Source organism: Juglans microcarpa x Juglans regia, chromosome 4S, assembly GCF_004785595.1.
Source record: "Juglans microcarpa x Juglans regia isolate MS1-56 chromosome 4S, Jm3101_v1.0, whole genome shotgun sequence".
Taxonomy (NCBI): Eukaryota; Viridiplantae; Streptophyta; class Magnoliopsida; order Fagales; family Juglandaceae; genus Juglans; species Juglans microcarpa x Juglans regia.
The window spans coordinates 3,367,044-3,388,031 of record NC_054601.1 but is presented as its reverse complement, the minus strand read 5'-3'; the positions used below and the strand labels follow the sequence as shown (position 1 = coordinate 3,388,031).

Below are 20,988 nucleotides of genomic sequence, written 5' to 3'. Positions count from 1 at the left end.
TTCGTTTTTTCAAACTACAAACTTATTTTTTAACCCTCAATTCAGACTAGACTATTTATAATTTATATATATATATGTATTTGTATATAATTTATTTATATATAGACTATTATTTTAGAATATATTTTTTATATATATTTATATATATAATTTATTTATAAATCGACTATCCCGAAACGTTATCCCGAAACGGTACCGGTACCGAAATATTTCGTTCCAGTGCCTTGACCGGTACGGTGTCCGGTACGGTATTCAAAACATTGGTTCTCCCTCTCCTTCGACGGTTTTCTTCCTAGTTCTCTATCTTCCGGAAATCTCTTTATCCCACTCACCCCTTAATCTTCATAATATTTCTCAGATGACATCGAAATTTGTGGACAATATTAGCTGTGGATAGTTTGGGTATCTTGTGGTATTAGTACTGCTATTGGATCTTATTTTATTTAGTAGGTTGATTTCAATATGTTTAGACGGTTTATGGAGACTTATGTCAATTCTTTTTTATTTTAATTTGTTAATTGAAATATGAAGAGAAGTTAATATTTTATTTGGATTGTTGTACTAAGAATCTGGTATGTGAATATGCGTGGTTTATTAATTTGAAGTATTTACGTTTGTTTTGGAGTTTTGAAAGTATATATATTCTTGGATTTGAAAATATATTAGTATTGTTGGAGTTGATTATTAGATTATATGAGTTAACTCTCCGGACCCTCGGGGTCGGGGTATTATATTTCCCGTCGCACGCTCTCTCTTTCTCCCCCTTTCTCTCTGTACTAGGCAGTGCGCTCTCTCTCCTCGCTCTGTCATTGTTGGCCTAAAATCTCTAAATTTAAACAAGAAATTACAAAAAAGTCTGAAATACAAATCAAGAAAAGGGTTTTAAAAATAAAATAAAAAATAGAAAGAGGAATATAATTTTCTCACTCTTCCCTTCTTATCCAAATTTGGAGGGTTTACGAAGAGGTTGTATACTAGAAGAGGACTTGCTATTGCGAATATGAATTTTTGGTGCTTCAATCTTTTTGGATGTTTCTTGCTTGTCCATAAACATTGGCAAATTCCTAAAGAAAAAGCACACAAATTTGGGTGCGTATGTCAAAAATTAACTCGACACATGAAAAAATAGAGAAAGAGAGTGGAGAGAGGGGGAGAAAAAGAGAAATTGAGAGAAAAATGAGAGAGAGAAAGTGGATTTGCTTGCCTGTGTGTAGTTCTATTATTAGTCTTTTAAAATATTTATGTGTCAAAATTTTATTAGAGGGTATAAAAATCCCTTATTCACCTAGTTCGGTTTGAAGTTAATGTCTTACCGTATAATAGAAGTCTTAACCATTGAATGAGCGCCTAGGGTGGCTCATTGGTGGTGGCATCATTCAGTACGTTTTTTTTTATTTTTTGGAAAACTTCTTTCATTTTTATTGTCCTTCAATTCAAGAGTTGTATTATGCATATCAAAGTTTCAAACTAGTCGTTTATCATGAATTGTTTTTAAATTCACGTGTCTTTATTTAATTATTTTGTACATACTATAAATACTATTTTTTATTTTATTTTTATAACTCACTTACGAGACTTCACTTTGAATAAACTGTGGTTTATTTTTTTCCAATCTTCCGTATCCTTTCTCTGCTAGGGTTTCTTCTCTTTTTCACTAGGATTCGAACTTTACACCGTTAACGAGCAAATTGGGATATCATATGAACTACGAAGCCATTTCCTAGGTCTGATGGTCGGGAATCTAAGATTGCAGCAGGTTATATACAAGCTAGATTTTTTTTCTTTTTTCTTTTTGTGATTTGTAACTCTTTTCATTCTTAAAAGAATTTAGATGTATAATTAAACTATAATGGTTTACGACTAAACGAGGGATAAAAGCAACTTGATTCGAATTTTTTAGAGTTTCTACTAATTTAAAGTGAGATTTACAATATTTATAGTTACTCGAACTCGAAATTTTAATGTGGTCTCAAATCATCTGAGATGGTTTCGCACAGATAAATATACTCTCTATCTAAGTACACAACTTATTTCATTTGAAATAACTTTACTTTTTTGTCTTTACTCAATATTGTTCATTGATAGGACTTTTATTAGTATTCCATCATTCCAACAACAAATCAATCATCGTGAAACTCACTATTTTTTCAACTTTTTATAAAATAAAAAAATTAAACATATCTCAACTTACTTCATACATCCAAACGCATCCACGTATCTCAATGAGATTCACAAAATTCATACAAACATCTTAACTTACTATTATTTACAAATAAACTAAGATCATATAATATACTATTAGCATCCAAACGGAACCTAAAATTCTAATTAAAACTCGAAAAAAAAAAACTAACAAACTAAGATGGCAAGAATGGTAATAAAACATGCAGGCTAAAATTTAAATGTAGAGAAATGTTTTAGTAACAAATAAATTTTATAAAAGTAAATTTAAAAATTAACATGATTTGATATAATATATTAAGTTATAAATATAATTTTATTATATATCTAAATATGATATGAAGTTTTATAAATTTATAGATTTATTTTTATAGATTTCTTTGTAACATTTCTCTTAAATGTAGAAAGCACCTTGACCTATCAGTTACTTGTTACAAAATAAAGTGTAGAAAGATTATTGAAATCACATGATTAAAAAGGTTTTAGCACTAGCCCGGCCCGGCCCATAGGGGCACCGAAGCGTCGAGCGGCCTTAGATAAAAATGGACACAAAAGTCATTTTGAGCAGCGGCCTTCGTCAGAATCCTACTAGGGTTATGCTTCTCCAAGCTATATAGCTACCCATTTTCAGAACTCAACCCTCTCTGAAGAAGCCGTCGCACTCCTCCTCCTCATCTGTCAGTCTCTCTAGTTTGGGATTTTGTTGGATTTTTCTGTTCGCAATGGGAGTTTTCACGTTCGTGTGCAGGAGCTCCGGCGATGAGTGGACCGGTAAATCTCTCTCTGGGGAGCTCGAGGCCTCGGCTCCCTCCACCTTCGACCTCCAGAGGAAGCTCGTCCATACCGCTCTCTCCGCTGACTCCTCTGGTGGGGTCCAGTCCTCCTTCTCCCTCGTTACCCCTACCTCCGCCGTATTCCAGGTTTCTCCCTCCCTCTCTCTCTCTCTCTCCTTTGGTTGTTTTTTACTTGTGGGTTGTTATATTGGTAGATTGGATGGTATTTCTAAACTTCTTGCGGTTCTGTTGGCTTACTAGTTTCTTGCTTAAAGGTGCGATCTTGTTTGCCTTATTTTTCCTTAGGATTGCCTTTCGTTAAAATCCTGTTTCTTAGATGATTGTCATAGCATTTGAGGGGTGAGATATTTTGTGATATACTGGGTTTTAAATTCTATGTAGAACTCTATGATGGTTAAAAAGTGTGAGATCGAATTTGTGTTGCAAATGTATCTGTGATGAGAAACACAAAGTTGCTGGTCAAGACCCTTGTAATTTTGATTGTCAATATTCTATAATATGACTGTATGGATTCACTTGTCTTGGTTGAATTTGGATATGCCATGTTTGGCTCTTAAATGTGGAGTTTAGGTCACAGTAGTAGCTACAGATATATTTGACATTGAAATATATTACTTTTTCCGGGTAAGATCTAAATATTTTTCGGAATAGGTGATTATTGGTGGTGCTTCCGGTGGTGCTTTCATTGGAGGTGGCGGAGCAGCTGCAGCTTCTGCAGGAGGTGCAGCTCCAGCTGCTGAAGCAGAGAAGAAGGAAGAGAAGAAAGAAGAGAAGGAGGAAGAGAGTGATGATGACTTGGGATTATCACTCTTTGATTAGTGAATTTCACGATAACTTGTCTACTATGTCCTGGTTTTACTTCCATCTTTTTTGTTGGGTCCTTGTTACTTATTAATAGTTTTAAACCTTTGTTAATTGGATTATGTTAGAGCGTGGGGTTATCCTATCTAGTGACATGATAAAATTTTGTGCTGAGATTTCTTTGTTGGGAAATATAATTGTCTGTTTCCTTTTAAGTTTCTCTGATTGAAAAGGTTCAAAATCACTTGTTTTCTTTTGCTGATGGCACGATAAGTTTTTACATGCCTTTTGGGGAATGCTGGCAATTTGATTTAGTGCATACCCAAAACATATTCGTAGTCATAAGAGCAATTGTGTTCCTTTTCGAGTTTTAAAGATGGAGACTTATTTTCCAGGAGAAGGTTTATATGTGAAGTGCATCAGGTAGATAGATGTGTTTGCCTTTCAAGTGTGAACTAAAAATTAAGAGCTACTAAGGATCTTGTAATGGAAAGCTGGTGATCATGGCAAGGGGTGTGGTTGGTTGATGGTGGTTGTGGCCGTAGTCGCTCCACCTTGACCCAACATGAGGCAGAGGGCTAGGTGCTCCACTTCTGATGGAGGGTTGTCGAGACGGGGGATGTTTAGACCGCCTACTCTTTGCCCATGATTCCAGATGGTGGCCTTCTCTTTTGCATTGTCATTTGGCCTATGCAGAAAAGTTGTTGGCCCGGTCCGTCTGTGCCACCCGACTTGACCCAACCGATAAAAACGGTTAGAACTAACTTGCGGGTCGAACTTGTTAAATGTTGGTTTCGATCTGACTTATACGTTTTAACAGCTCCCCAAATCTCAAACTCTAGAAAGAGAGGTAGGCCTCGAAAGATCGTTGAGAGACCTAAAAAAAAAAAAAAAAAGAACCTATATCAAATGAAGCCCAAGTGGCTGCGAGAGAGAGTCAATCGAAGAAAGTGAAAATGGACAAGGAAGAACAGCAACATGAGCAACATCAGCAAGAACAGCAAAAGCTGAAGGGAGAAGGGAGAAGGTTCATCTGCCTCCATGAGAGGAATAAAGAAAGTAGGGAAACAATTCGAGAAGATGGAGGTGCCAAGTGAAAGTAGCCTAAGAAGCAGAGCTAGGCGCAAAAGCAAACCCAGAAAGAGCAGCTAGTAGCTGAGCTTGAGTGGTAATAATAATAAAGCACACATTTTTCTTTATCAACAACCCCCCAACGATTCAAGGTGCATAAACCCAAAAGATTCTTCCTTGTTTTAGAATCATTTTCCGCTTTATTTCTCTGCAAATATAATTTTTTACAAAAACTAAGAATTACATTATTTAACCCAACTGTAAATAAATAATAATAAAATAATAATTTGAACTTTGCCATGATACTTCGAGCTTTTGCAGATAGAAAATCTCAAATTATGTAAGAACTAAGCGAATAGATGGGTGAGAAGGAAGAGAAAGATGCAAATTCTAAGTAATGTATCAAAAACATTGTGAATAAATTGGCAAGGGAATGGCAGAAGGGGATAGAAGAGGCAGCCCCTCCATTTCAAGTTTTCAACAATGCAACAAGAGCTGAAGGAAAGGAAGATCGAGTTCATGCACCGAATTGTGAGAGAGAACAAACGAAGTAGGAAGGAGACTTCATAGCGAAAGATCAAATGTCAACTCATTTATTTGAGATTGAAGAGATTTTTGGGAGATCAAACCACCGATAAAAACTTATTACCTAGAGATTTCTTTGGTTTTTCGAAGTTTTGGGAGGCCAGGTCATCCTTTCAGATTCATCATTTAATAATAATGGGTTGACTTGACTCGGATTAAATTGTGTTGTCCGGATTGGGCCCAAACCCAAACTTCATTGGTTGGGTTGCAGGCCTAATTGTCATCATGCAATAAAAGAACAACTGAGATCGGCCAAATAATAATATAATAGATTAAAAAACGTAATGGAATGTTATGCCAATTTACAACACTAACAAATGTCAAGATCCATATCTAAATACACATAATCTCTAAGCCGTCATACATAACGAGAAAAAAAATTGTTTTCCACTCTTGAATATCATTTTTTATAGGTTATTTTTACATTGTAAATTCAAGACCTAATATCCAATATGTGTACTCACATACACGAATAATTAAGAGAAACATTTTTTTCTAGAGTCGTGTTAATTTAACAGATTTAGGTACCCAATAGTTCTTACTGTACAAATAACAATATAAGATAGGATTATTAATGAGCAGCTTAAAAGAAATTCAAAGAGGCATTGATGTAACATTATGGTGTTTTTCCCCGTTGTCGCTAACCAGCCATTTAGCAATTAGCACACAAATCCATGAACAAAACGAAAAAGGGATAAAAGCCACGAGCTACAATTTTCAATGAAGTATTTTCATTGACTCCTGAGAGATAAAGATGTCATTATAATATGAAAAGGAAAATAATATATATTTAATTTCACTCCTATTTTTACTACGCGGGTGAAATATATTCCATCAATTCTTAAATTTATTATTGTGAAAAAACAATAATTGATCTAATAGTCGATCAACAATACACACTAACACAGTACGATGGAAGTAACGTAGTAGTACAATAAACAGCATAATCTTGTTTGGTTATACAGATGAAATGAGATAAAAGTTAAAAATTAAATAAAATATTGTTGAATATAATTTTTTAATATAATTATTATTCTAAAATTTAAAAAAATTAAATTATTTATTATATTTTGTATGAAAATTTAAAAAAATTATAATAATTATATGAGATGAAATGAGACATCACATGAACAATGAAAACTGGAGAATACTTGAGCAATTCATCTCGATGCTCTTTTTCACTCAACTGAAATAAGAACTAGCATATAGTTGATCTTGTGATAAAGAAGAAATCTCTTTATTTAATTACAAAAATATTTAACCAAACCTCATTGGGTTTGTTTAAGGTTATAGTTAAAACTTAGCTCCAAAAGCCATTTTAGTTATTTTATGTTGACGTACTTCTTATACGTTACACATTGAATAATCAATACGTTTGGCTAAACATTAAAATAATGTTTTTAATATTTTATTTATTCTCTTATTCAACATATCCAACTGTCATAATTTTGAAATCCCAAAGTAATATTTATTATTTTATCTTAACATATTTTTATGTAACTAGCATTTTCTCTAAAGAGTTTATTTTTTTATGTAAAAGTAATTTTATCTAATGTTTATTTTTACTTAACCATATTTTGATCTAACTGTCATCAAGTATCTAACTGTCTTTTTTTTATCTAAAGGTGATTGTGCATCTAAGGGTAATATATATCTAACTCAAATTATGGTACAATTTAGAATATAATAAAACCCAGGGAAATAGTAGTATTTCATATAACATTAATCTTGGAATTTAGAATTTGGTAATCTCAATAATAATCCATATATTTGTTTTCATTCCAAATAAATCTAATTAGCTGCCTTTTTTAAAAAAGAAAAAAAAATGCGATTCGGATTTGATCCGGTTTGGCTAAGTCCCACTCCTTCTAGAGTCAATTACGGCACCTCACGTGTCAAAAAAATCAAGTATCGTTTGAATTATGAGAGTGTTTATTATTTCATCTTATTTCATATTATTATTATAATTTTTTTAAATTTTTATATAAAATATAATAAATAATTTATCTTTTTTAAAAAATAATTTAATTTTTTTAAATTTTAAAATAATAATAATATTAAAAAATAATATTTTAACGATATTTTCTTAAGTTTCGTATTTCATTTGGACTTTTAAACCGGTCCCAATCTCTTAGCCCGACCCGAACTCATAGTAGCCCTGTAGGGTTTTACTTTTTAGTCCTTAAGGGTTTCTTTAGCGTTCCAGTTTAATCCTAACTTGCAGCTCTTCTGCTCACTATCTAGGGTTTAATCTTCGGCTTTCAACTTCTGTCGGTGGTCATGTCGTCGAGGCCTGAGGTTCAAGCGCCCCTGAGATATTCTATAACGATGTTGAGGCTCGGAAGTACACCTCCTCTTCTCGCATAATGGAAATTCAGGTACCACATTCCCCATCCCACTCTGTGTTTGGTTCCCTAGAAAAAATTGTGATGAAGAGTGGAAATTCTTGTTTCCCTGGCACCGAAATTACTTGAAATAATTTCTGGGAACTAGGGCTTCTTCTTCTTTTTTTTTTTTTTTTTTTTTTTTTTTTTTTTTTTTTTTTTATGCTATGCTTTTCCTTGTAATCAAATGGAGGGTGCATGTGTTTTTCTGAATTGGCAAGTTGGGGGTTTTTTTTTTTATCTATGATGATGTTGTTGTGGGTGATGATAAAAAGGCAAAGTTGTCAGAGAGAGCATTGGAGCTTCTTGCTTTGCCTGATGATGGAGTGCCCAGATTGCTCCTTGACATTGGTAAACTCTCTTTCTCTATCTCTGTCCGTACAAGAATGTGTTTTAAATACAAGTGGTTTTCAGGGGTTAATGATAGACTGCTTAAATTGGGAAAAAATGGGTACTGAAACGCGTGTTCATTTGTTTTGGTGGTACTTCGAAAAGAATGCGAATCAAGTGGGTAGACTGTTTCATTAGGTTCAGGCATTTGAATGTTTGGATATTTCGTTTTTCTCACCTATCAAAAAATGAAGAATAATGACTCGTCTTATTCTGTTTCATCTAAATATAAATATTGAAAAGAAAAGGCCTTCTTGGATCATATATTAGGAGTTAGGAAGTTGAGCTTTCAAATTATAGAGTTCTGATATTGTTTGATTTCATCAAAGTTGCAGATAGCTTTTGAGCCTTGCCATATTGTATTTAAAATTCAAGAAGAGACTAATTAAACATGAGGAAGCTAGCTTTGACGTCTGTGGTTTTCTGTAGGTTGCGGATCAGGACTTAGTGGGGAGACTCTCTCTGAGAATGGGCACCAATGGTTTGGTCTAGATATTTCACAGTCGATGCTTGGTATGCAAAATTTGGTTTTGATCTAAATTGCAAATACTCTCTCTCTCTTTCTCAGTTCTTCATTCCATTTTCTTTTCTATTTATTTTAGTTTTTTTCATGAATTTAGATGTTGCATTGGAGCGGGAGGTAGAGGGTGACCTTCTACTTGGTGACATGGGACAGGTATTCACCTAAGTTTGAGCTTTCCATTCATATCAATTAATGCTGGGGTAGTGACATGGTTCAATTAGCACATTTGTTGATTCAGTTCACCTTAGAATTTTTTTTCCAATACCTGAATTTTAAAAAGTGATTTTATGCAATAAGGAAAATGTAGGAAACTTTTGCCCTGAACTTCATGAGCAATTGGTTTAACTCAACTGAAATTTATCATGGTATGTGCTTTAAATGGTTTTGCAGGGCCTGGGACTTCGTCCTGGGGTAATGGATGGGGCCATCAGTATCTCTGCTGTTCAGGTTTGCCTTCTGTTTTGGTTTTGAAAAGAAACAAATGTAATTTAAAAATCCACCTGAAGTATTTTGCTCATTGTTTCCGTGTTTTGAGTTGGCAATGCAGTGGTTATGCAATGCTGACAAGACCTCTCACGATCCACGACTAAGATTGAAGTATGTTCCCATTCTTATATATCACTGTTGTGGTAAAATGATGTGCTGTAATTACAATGAAATATGCACGTATTTATCTTTTGGTTTTTCTTTTCTTGCTCTACCTTGGAGATAAGCATGATCCATGCTGTTATGCTTCTTTTACTGTAGTATTGAATCTATTGATGTGTTTGGCTCAATCTTTTGTTAGGGCTTTCTTTGGATCATTATACAGATGCTTAGCCAGGGGGGCCAGAGCAGTGTTTCAATTATATCCTGAAAATCTAGCCCAGCGTGAATTGATTTTGAGCTTTGCAATGCGTGCTGGATTTGCTGGTGGTATGGTTGTGGATTTTCCACACAGGTATGCAAATGATCTATTTGGTCAATCTTATAATAAACTAGTCTTCTTGCATGTGAAAATGGTTGCTGTTCATATGATAAAAGCATTTGGAGCAGACACAAGTTCAAGGTTTTATTTTTTAATTCCCTTGTTATGCTCCTCTATTCTTGTCATAAAGTTACCCATTATGCTAAGTTGCACGCAAACAGACTCATGACACAAAGTATCTACTCTCACTTTACGCGTTAGATTTAGGTATTCCTCATTTTGTTTGAAGTAATAAGTAATGTGTATGCAAGCTTCTCCACAGTCTTGCTGTGGAAGTTTCTATCAAGATTACCAGTGTAATCTTGTTTACTCCCAGAAATCCTAATGATCTGGATAATTTCTTTTATGTTTCGCTGGACACCTTTCTTGTTAAAACATGACCTGCCCTGGCTGAGAAAAGAAATGAAGAGAATATCATGAAGCTCAATGAGGTTTCTGTATACATGCGCGCGCACACACGTATATAGCCTAAAGAAATTATAATCATCAAGTTTGTTCTGTTTCATTTTATGGAACTAACTCAAAGTGTATGGTATATCGAAAGATAGAAACTTCTGAACCAATTAATTGTTGACTTATTGGTTATGTGACGTGACAGGAGTTTGCCATCTTTTTAAACTTTGATATGTGTTATCCGTGTCATGGTATTATTGTCTACTGCAAAGATTATAGCAGTTTACAACTCATATTCTCACATAATACCCTGTGTGTAGCTTTTCACCAGCCCCTTTTCTTCTTAACCAGTAACATATTGTTTCCTAATAGAGGTGGGTGTAAAATTGAATGACTAGCTCAAATTTGCTTTAGTGGATTTTCTGAGAATATATTATACTATGACTAGCATTCATTTGGGATATGAATGTTCAGGTGATAAATTTTAATAGAAAATTTGAAGTAAAACATCTCAAGTTCAGCCTAATTGCATTTTGTTCCTGGAATCTTCTATGGTTCACTGACTTGAGCATGGTTCGTTATAACAGTACTAAGAGAAGAAAAGAATACCTTGTCCTCACTTGCGGTCCACCATCTATAAGCACATCTGTTCCGAAGGGAAAAGGTGAAGATGGGGAGAGTTGCTCGGAGGATGAGAGCAGTGATGATGAAGCAGAACAGACGGTGAGTTTTTCTGAATTTCTCTCGCCCTCCCTCCCTGTAGATACCCAAACGTGACTAATTTTTTCATTTTATTTTTGTTTGTGCTGATAATTTTTTAATACACATATAATCTATTTATTTTTGTCATGTAGGTCTGCATCTCAGACAGGCACAGACCCAGGAAAAAACAAAAATTAACCAAGAAAGGGAAAGGGAGAGAATGGATACTGAGGAAGAAAGAACAAAAGAGGAGAAGGGGGGATGAGGTACCTCTGGATACAAAATACACAGCTCGAAAACGAAAGCCTCGCTTCTGATTAGTTACACCAGGCCTATATTGTGTTAAAAGGGTGTTCTCTTTGGTGCTTAGATATTGTGTTTACCGAGGCATTTGTTCTCATCAGGGGCATCTAGGGGTCCATTGCAAGCATGAGATGTGATGTTAAACATTACTGTTTTAATCTGCCCTGCTATATGAGGGATGCCGAGGAACATCGTAGATAAAATGGTTTTGGCATTTTTGTTTATCCAATAGAAAACTGAAATGTTTTCTGTGGTTTGTTAAAAACCTTTTGAGTATTTGATTCCTCAAAGCATTGTTTATACTTGCAAAAAAAGGTATTTGATTCCATCGTGCACGGTTATTGATTTGTGGAATCCAAACAATTCAGTATAGACAAGATTTCAAAGTTTATTTCCAAAAATGCTGAGGTGTGAGTACAGGGTTGAGGGCTGAAGCTGAGCAATTAGCCATCTGAATAGGCTACTATTGCTAAAACATCCGTAAGAAATAAGAATGAACAAAGATCTAACAAATCCTACCTTCATTAAAAGTTAAAATAAAGATATGATAATGACGACTTCGCAGCAGGATTAACACCAGACTTGATCTCCTGTATTTAGCTAGATGCAGTTGCTCCAACCTAATTCTCATCTAATTTGAGAAGAAACCCAAATACGGCTCATACCCAAAAGGTGACCTTAATTGCATTCCACCCATGAAGACTATAAGAGAGTAAACCTGGGTTGCCACTTTTCTATAGTTGCAAATGTAAAGTACTGACTACACAAGTAAGTTTCTTTTAAAAACCACACACCAGTAAATAATTTCTACAACCCAGGAAGGATTTCCTTCCAAATAATTACCCTTGCATTGCAATCTAAACCAATCACCCTACAGTAAAGATATAAAACCACACCTTTTAACATGTACATATATTCAGTCACTTTACAACATCGACCTGTTTCAGTAATAATTAAACTGGTTGAAGCTTCCTTAGGTGGAAGCTTACCGAATTTCCATAAATGAGACAATTGGAAGGCCCTCTCGAGAAGCAACTACAATTCTCATGCCATTCCTTTCTTTCCACTGAAGCGAGAAATACATGCCAAAGCAGCACAGGCAAGAGCCCTGGCTGATTCCCCAGTTTTCGCATCAGGATCCAGATGTAGGATTTTCTGCATGAGGAAAGGAACAAAGACAATTTGAGATGAAGCTCCTTTGAGAGAGTGATCTAGCGCTTGGTGGACTTATGTTTCTTAATAAGTAATCTAATAAGTAATCAAAGATTTTATAAAAATTTCATAAGAAATAGCCCAAGCACACAAGAAGAATACAGAAGAACCTGCAAACATGACCTATGAAACTTATAGTACCCTCATAAGCTAAGAAGATTTGCAGATTTGATTTCTGTCTATAAATGGTAATCACGCCAGCCATGGGGCTCAAGATTGAATATACAGAAGGATGAATAAGAAAAAGAAACTAAAGATTTCAATTTTGAAACTTTATTCCCTCCAAAACCTGCATAACCAGAGTCATACATACAAGCAATCTTCAAGTAAACTCCTGGACATAATTTCTAGGCCCAAAGTTAATCAACCCCTATACTTAAATTAATGGGGTTCGAGACATTCCAACCACATTAAAGAAGTACGGTGTCTTGGTAAAACTGCCCACAAAATCAGCCAAATCCTAAAGACTCAAAGTCTAATTACCATATTATGCGATACCCCATATGAGAAGGATAATGGTATGTGATGAATGAGATCTCATATTGCTTGGGAATGAGAAGTTCTTGCTCTTTATAAGGTTCCAATGAGATTGTATCATTGACAAATCTTTTTGAAGTATAGGCCATATAGTTTGGACCTTCTATTGGAGCGTTACAAATGGTATCAGAACCTACCCCAACCAGAAATGTGGGACTTGAGCAGTGCCACCTACAACGGACAAGCCCAACGAGGACGTTGAAAATTTAAAGGGGGAGATTGTGATACTCCATATGATAAGGATAAGGGTAGGTAGTGAATGAGATCCCACATTGCTTGAGAATGAGAAGTTCTTGCTCTTTATAAAGTTCCAATGAGGCTCCAATTGTATTATTGACTAGTTCTTTTGGAGTATAGACCATGTGGTTTGGGCCTTCTATTAGAACGTTACATATTACCTTAAGAACAATTAAAAGGAAAATAAACAAAAACAAAAAAAGTAATATAAAGTCGTATTTTTCTCTCTTTCCAATAAGTCTCTTCAGGCCAGGACCATTTTAAGGTTGCTCATTTACGTTCCTCATGTTCTTGCTACTTAAATAAGTCTTTTCATTAATTCATTGGGAAGTGCCACATCTATTCAAAGAAGAATAATTCCCCATGACAAGAACATGAGAAAAGACTAAAGAGAATCCTTCCTAGTTTCCTATCAAGTTTCCAATCCTTTTGGTTCTTATAAAGAGTGTCCTTGTAACTTTTCATAAAACTACACATTTATTCAGAGCAGAACAGCTTCCGCACTGCACTCAAAACCCCTATTTCACTCATATTAAATTTGATTGCAGTGCATAAACATACTAATCTACCACCACATATATAATCTTTGTAGCCTTTTCAGATAGCTATTCATGTGCCTCAAATGTTTCAGAAGTTTTTCATATCCAAAGTTGAAAGCAGTTAGCAAAAGGATATCATGTTCAAGAAAATGGCGCTAAAAAATTATGAGGGGGAGCAGAGTTGACAGGGTGTAAATGACAACTAAGAAAATACAACTGAAAGGTGGACAAGTTTTTTGACTAGTGGGCTAACACATACATAAGGGATGGATTATCAAAAAACTCTCCCACCAACACAAAATAAGTGCATTCTTGTTTATTTTATCCCTATATGTACATACCTTCTCCGAATAGCTGTTCAAATCGAGCAACAATGTGTTTCCCATAAGTGTATTTCTTCAAAGCCTGAGCATGAACTCTTACATGACTAAGCAATATGGCCCGCTGATTATCAGAACATATTTCAAGAATCTTCTGAACCACGTAATTTGCAAATTGGTCCTTCATCATTGTCTACAAGATGTCAAATATAAGCAAGCAGAAAAGAAATTGTCCTACAGCAAAGCAATTCAAAAGCAGATTTGACTTTATAATTCATGTAGACTACATCACATCAAGAGCTGTTCAACAACTCTCCTAATAACACCATGGAAAGCCTTATTGCTGATTATGCAACAAAACTTCAAGGTAATGAGAAGGAGAGGCAGAATTATCATCATGCACAGGCCCAGTATTTATAAATGAACATGTATATAAACCTCAATAGACGTACAGTAACTAAATACTGAACTAAAACATGATTGGTCCAAGAGGACTCACATTTTAAGCCAAAGAACACAATTACAAATGATTAAAAAAGCACAAAGTTTTTTATAAGTAAGAAATTTTATTAATGAGAATAAAAGATCAGGCAAAGCCCGAGTATATAGGATGTATACAAGAGTTAAAAAAACAAAAAAAGCTCAAGCATAAAATTTTTAAGCTAAAGGATACAACACATTATCACTTCCATGACTAAATTCATTTCAATTTATATCATATTTTCCAGAGAGTAGTAAAACACATGCATGTATTAACGTATATAAGCCCAATAAAAATACAAAATCTAGTTTGACTTACCAATAAATTATCAGTTCCATCATCATGCCCAAAGATTTCTCCAATTAACAGTTCCCGTTCAGCGGGGCCACCATACTCCAAACATTTCTCAATGACATTTGAAGCAAATTTATGCTGGCTCAGTTGAAGAATATGCCCTGAGAGCTTGCTCATAATTTGACTTCTTTCTTGAGGCTTTCCCCTCTCCAATACATGCTGAAAATAATCAACAAAAGCATTGCATTACCATCCACCAATTGACTCGAATACACCAGAAGAAATGGAGGAAAATAACTTCAGGTACACAGTTCAAAATGTAAAATAAATTCCACAAAGACAAATAACACAAACAAATATAAAATCACATACATCTGCAAAAGCATCTAAAAGCTACCACATCTAAAATCACATTGATTCTTTGAAAGTGACAAGGACCAAAAACCAAAGGGTTCTTTTCCCTTTTACTTCGTTTTTGGCTAATGTTTAATGACCACATGATTTTCCTTACTATTTCTATGCAAAGAGCTTCCCGGCCAAAAGGAAAATATCAATCAATGGAGTAAATCATTTTTCAAAGACCAAGAACTAGTAATCTTTAAAACTCCCAAAAACCATGAATGACATTCTTTGACTATATACTTAAAAAAAAAAAAAAAAAAAAAAAAAAAAAAAAAAGACATTCTTTGACTATATAGAAAAATACCATCCCTTTGTGTCATTCTATGAAAGATTAACACCAATCCAATTACAGCAGCACAAAATTGCCCCCAAGAACTAGATTAATCCCCAGCAAGTATATAAAGCCATAAAAGGCAGCTTACAAGTGTCAAGGAGGGATTTAAAGAGAGAGGCAGAGAAGAAACTTACAAGTGTCGCGGCACTAACAAAATAAACTAACCTGGGTTACATAATTTCCATACTGGTCCTGAGCAAGAGTGCAAACAGACTCCAAGATCTCATCCACAATAAACTGACATTGCAGGTCATCAGTACAATGCTCTAGAACTCTCTACAACAAATCATCATGAAACAGCTTCTTAGTGTTATGCAGAGGGCCAAAGGAAAGGACAGAGGAAGTGCTTCCACTATTCAAGTTTAACATTACCTGTATGACACGGCAACCATAAGGATGCATAGAAAGTTCCGCAACTTGGCCCCCAAAAGCAGATATGATAAACCCGATTTTCTCTGTTGGAATGCTCTCAATGCACTTTTGTATCACGTGATTACCATTTTGATCACGAACACATCTTATAACGTGTCCATCCAGCTCTCGAACAAGCTGTACTTTCTGTTCAAGCTCAATAACTTCAAGTGCCTAGAGCGGTATAGAATCAAATTAATTAATTTATTTTTAATAAATAATGTAATCTTATTCAAAGCATAAAAGGACGCGACCAAAGTACACAAGAAGTGTACAAAACTATGCGGCCAACTAGTGATGAGAAGAAATATAGGAAAAATCCTAGGTATCTAGAAGGCTAGAAACCTGGGAGCAGTTTTGTGCAGCCATCCAAATATAAAGGGTGTTAAATATTAAGGCTTTTAACTCTGTCACCATCCTCTCAAGGTCTTCAAATATATTACATACATTGCAAAAACACCAAATTAATCACAAAGAAACTGTCCTCCAAACTTCTATATTTCTATGACTCTGGAAGGACTCCACCACCTGTTGGGGCATGGCCTACACGATCCCACGGGTGCTGAATATCAAAACCCATAAATCCCTAGGCACCTCGCTATGAAGCATAAGATAGCCAATGCTTTCCCAATTTTGCTTACACACACAACACCACCACTCAATGAAGTAAGAGCCAACTCTGCTTACCAAAGATTATTTTTACAGCAAAAAAGGGTATTAAAGTGTATGGAAACAGCACATGAATAAGCACAGATCCATATTAATGCTGCAGGATAACATAAGTGAATACAAATGCAGACATACCTTTTGAATTACACGACAGCCATACATCTGCAGACTTAAAGGTAACACCTTCCCTGTAAGTTGATTTGCAAGTTCCTTCCTCTGATCAGGGCTTCCATACTCAAAAAACTGAAGCACACAAAAGAACAAGTAAACAGGAAATAAAAACATTAAGGGAATAAGCGTATTAGAAATAAGTTTACAGAAAATTTTTTGCATTGTTTTGTGTATCAGAAACTTTTTTTTTTATAGGTGCATATCAGGAACTTACCTTCTGAATAACATAGTTACCAAAAACATCAGTCATTAGTTTGGAAGCATGTGGGAGAACTTCTTTAAATACAGATGCCTTATCTTCAACACTACAATTTTCCAACTTCTGCTGAATAAATCGACTCCCATGTTGATCAGCACTGGAGTAAGAAATTCATGATGACTTACTTTACAATGCAAAGAAATGAAGTATCACATGAAAAGAAAATTGAATAAAGTGAAACTTGCCTGAATTCAACAATATGTCCCACGATATCAGACAGCTCAAATCTGCGACCTTTGCCTGATTTCAACTCTTCAAGAAAATTATATATTTTAGGGTCATCAAAACTCTCAAAGCCCCTTGGACCATGCCATCCGGGATATATGCCAGCATTTCTACTGGAACCTGGAGTAAATCTCATTTCATTTCTGCCCCCAGGAACACCAATTCCACCAACAGGCGATCCGGGTAAAACTGGACTAGCAAGGGGCGAGTTTGGGTACTGCATCAGAAAACCCATGTTTGGTTGGCTTCCATAATAATTAGAACTCATCATCCCCCCTCTCCTTGGGTTTATATTACTCAGGCCTCCATTTATCTGATGGAATTTGTGGTCATCTAAATAACTAGCAATGTTGGATCCTTTCTGCGAATCAAGAGCCCTAACACGGCTCCCAAGATCAACACTACCTCTAGATACCAGCGGATCAAACTGCCCAGAAATACCACTATATGCCTCACCATAAGGCTGTTGATGGTATTGCATATACATAGGATCACCAAAAGAAGGTTGTAGTGGAAAACCAAACTGTCCATAGAACTTACTTAAATTTTGCATATCAGCTCCATGTGCCATGTTTCCCCCAGCTGAAACCCCGGAAGTTTGAGCAGTATAGCTTGGACCAGCAGTTCCATCAACAACAAGAGGAACAGCGCCATGAGGAGGGTACCCAGCAACATACGGAGGAACAACTGAGGGACTCAAAGGATATCCACCTACATATTGCGGGGAATATAAGCCTGGGCCTGCAAATTAGTGTAGAAAGGATTTGCTGAAGTCATGTAGGCCGCTGCAGTTGCATACAGTGGAGGAGTGAACCCAGATGACTGTAGTACTGGTTGTACCTCTGCCATAAACTTACTGGGATTTTGGGGAAACTGATTCATACCAATGTATGTGCAGTTTAGACCTTGAGATATCACCTGAGACTTGCCCTTCGGAAATTGAGATAAATTGCTTTGTTGTTCGTGTACCTGGTGTTGCGACAAACTATTCTGGCTGCTATGTTGCCATTGTTCTTGATTCTTTCGACTTTCTGGAATTGGAAGGTTAGATATATTAAGAGCCTTTATTTCAGATTCAATACTAGTGATGTCAAAATCATTTACATCGCCACTTCCTGAATGATCAGGAGATGCTGAACTTGGAACGGTGCCATCCAAATGATCAGAATTTGATGGTGCTCTTCTATCGTCGGCAACAAGAGTAGATGTGACACCTTTTGATGTGCTGATAATGGGATCATACAAGGAACTGGAATCAACATTGTGGTCAACAGCTTCCTCTACCACTCCATGGCTTAACAAATTAGGCTGACTATATACAGGAGATGGAGTACGGGGAAAATCTTCCTGCAATTTTGAGGCAATGATTACACATTAAAAATGATGGGATAAGACTTGAAGCAGATTTTCATCACTTCCAAACAACTCAGAGACTTACACCCACGGGAAGAAAAATCAAGGTTTTCAGTGCGGTAGATGTGTAATTCATCAGAGAGAGAGAGAGAGAGAGAGTGTGTGTGTGTGTGTGTGTGGGTGGGGGGTGGGGGGGGGGGGGGGGGGGGGGGGAGCCGGTTAGAATTGGTCCAATTTCCGGGAATGACATATTCAAATACCAAAGATTTACCTGTATTAAATCCACTACATTTCTGTGTCGACTTGCCAAGGAACCCACCTCCTGCACAGACCAAAACCCACTTGTCTCATCTACCCAATCATCAGAAGGTTTTTGGGGTGACTGATCATCTTCACACTCTTCATATTGGGTAGAAAGGGTTCCGTGAGACATATGCAGAGAACCATTGCCACTATCATCAACAGAAGTCAATGGCCAGTGATTGCCAAAACTACCGTTGTGGCGTATGGTGCCGTGATTCTCTGATGAGATGAGTGGAGGGGGAAGCCTAGGGTTTAGGTTAGCCAAATAAGCTGGATCAGCACGCAGTTCTTCCTTAGACTCATGGTTTTGAATAGCACTGTTTAGACTTGCCAAGCTTGCATTCGAGTTAAAAGTCTGCAGGGAAAAAAGGTTATTAATGGACAAAAATGAACCTTCCATGCTTGGCGGTGCACTTCCACTTCGATTCGGGACCACATCCCTCCCCCTGCCATGAAACCTATGGCCCTTCAGAAGCAACCCCAAATCCTCTGCTGCCATGCTAGCAGATGACGCCGCAAAGGTAGCAGCCTCCTGATGGGAGGGCCATTTCCCGCTAGTTTCTGAAATTCTGATCGGACTTTCCGTTGCCATACTACAGGAAGATTGATATGCTCCTTTCTTTCCTACTAGTATCAGGAACTCTCACATGGTCTCCTGAAAACCCACCATTGATTGCACATCAAATGAGGAGAACAAATCAAGCATAATTATGAGAGAAAACACATTATATTATATGCTTCAATTACATCGCAAATAGGTGCACTGTGTTCAAAGGAAAAATATGTAGGTTTATAGCTTAAAAAACTAGAACAAAGCATACTTTAGTAGACTTCAATTGAGAAATAATAAAATAGTTACATCCAATAAACTCATTAAATATCAGGAGTGCGTTTATTGAAAGGGGTCGGGACCAATAAAACAACATGTTCTCAATCCCAATATCCGCAGAACTTTCGTATGTGCGCACTGCTAAATACATAAGCTTTAACCCTCTGGTGAATTATGAACTTCAGCCCTCTGGTTGGTTGCTAGAAAAATCCAAGAAAAATCCGTGCAAAACAAACACTTAACTCGGTCTAGGCAATACGACCTCCTCATTATTCCGGTAATCCCAAACAACGAATAACATAAAATTCAAAACTTCCTTCTATTTATCTCAGCTTCCTCAAAAACCCAAACAAGAGGCAAGAGAAAAGACTTAATCAAATCCATAGTCACCCAGAGTCTCACACAGACACACAATCATAATCGAGTGCAGCCCCCCTCAAAACAAGCATTCCAACCTAAACGTAAATTTCAACAGGCCAATTCAAGCATATGCAAACACTGGGGGAAACCCACTAAAATTCAAGCAAGCATATACATAAAAAAGGTCAAAAACCCTCCAAGATATAGTTGCAGAACAGACAGAGAAAAAAGGTTGCAACTTTGAAACCCCCCAACTACACTATTTGACAAAACAGATATGAGCAAATGGTGAAGATTCTCTAACCAAGAAACCGATGGGGCAAGATTCACTGTTTCTCACTGTTTCAAACCCTAGATTCTTTCTATAGAGAGAGACAGAGACAGACAGAGATATGGGTTGCTCTGAATATATATATTTGGCCCAACAGGGGTATATTTGGGAAGAAGGTTGAAGCTTGCTAAAAGGACTAAAGGAGAAAGAGAACGGCTAGTTCCAGAAAAGAGTTTGCTATGTCCCAGTTATGTTTCGGTTTTGCGACTTTTGTCTGTTGGGGAGTTGTTGATCTTTTACGGGCATCGGGCAGGAGAGGGACACAACAAAATCTAGGAAAGTGGCAAAAGGTATACGTATGAATCTAGCATTGAGATGCATAATAAGACGGTATCAATGACACGTGTGAAAAGCACCTTTTTCATCTTTGTTCATATCATGTTAAAAGCATATAAATGAATTAGCTGTTCTTGCATGTATCCCAACATCGATGCCAAGAAGTCAAGGTCTTTTAAGTAGATAACACCGGGTAAATGGGAGACTCAAGTTGGAGCCTCCTCCTCCGATATCAAAAATAAAATAACACTGATGTCAAGAAGCTTGATCCCAAGAAAATAGATATGTTTTAGTTTAAATGGATAATAGAAAACATGGTTATATGATTTTCTGACCTCTCAATATTTTTTC

At 36.2% G+C, this 20,988-nt stretch overlaps 3 protein-coding genes across 4 annotated transcripts; 2 read left to right on the top strand and 1 right to left on the bottom strand.

Moving 5' to 3' along the window:
- The first annotated feature begins 2,752 nt into the window (after positions 1-2,752).
- LOC121263190 (60S acidic ribosomal protein P3) lies at positions 2,753-3,991 on the top strand. Of its 2 annotated transcripts, none has more exons than XM_041166017.1 (2): positions 2,753-3,101; positions 3,627-3,991. In XM_041166017.1, exons 1-2 carry the CDS (start codon positions 2,904-2,906, stop codon positions 3,792-3,794), a joined length of 366 nt encoding a protein of 121 aa, XP_041021951.1. In that variant the 5' UTR covers positions 2,753-2,903; the 3' UTR covers positions 3,795-3,991. The 2 variants fall into 2 exon arrangements, with proteins under 2 accessions (XP_041021951.1, XP_041021952.1); XM_041166018.1 differs by having other exon boundaries at positions 2,754-3,229; positions 3,627-3,724.
- Positions 3,992-7,552: 3,561 nt separating this feature from the next.
- Positions 7,553-11,359, top strand: LOC121263066 (18S rRNA (guanine-N(7))-methyltransferase RID2). Its single transcript, XM_041165849.1, is given in 10 exon segments — positions 7,553-7,737; positions 7,740-7,810; positions 8,092-8,167; positions 8,636-8,719; positions 8,827-8,882; positions 9,120-9,176; positions 9,277-9,326; positions 9,517-9,669; positions 10,677-10,812; positions 10,944-11,359. Coding segments are annotated over 10 exon segments (873 nt in total). The 5' UTR covers positions 7,553-7,712; the 3' UTR covers positions 11,109-11,359.
- Positions 11,360-11,855: 496 nt separating this feature from the next.
- LOC121262820 (pumilio homolog 6, chloroplastic-like) lies at positions 11,856-20,584 on the bottom strand. The gene is given in 11 exon segments (XM_041165442.1): positions 11,856-12,249; positions 13,961-14,132; positions 14,739-14,933; positions 15,616-15,726; positions 15,823-16,035; positions 16,666-16,773; positions 16,916-17,057; positions 17,146-17,914; positions 17,917-18,532; positions 18,810-19,496; positions 20,335-20,584. Coding segments are annotated over 10 exon segments (2,973 nt in total). The 5' UTR covers positions 19,434-19,496; positions 20,335-20,584; the 3' UTR covers positions 11,856-12,226.
- Between the last annotated feature and the right edge of the window lie 404 nt (positions 20,585-20,988).

Excerpts from the sequence above, each read along its gene's own strand:
- LOC121263190 (XM_041166017.1), top strand. The coding sequence starts at position 2,904 with ATGGGAGTTTTCACGTTCGTGTGCAGGAGCTCCGGCGATGAGTGGACC. Across the intron at positions 3,102-3,626 it reads CTACCTCCGCCGTATTCCAG|GTGATTATTGGTGGTGCTTC; the intron begins GTTTCTCCCTCC and ends TTTTCGGAATAG.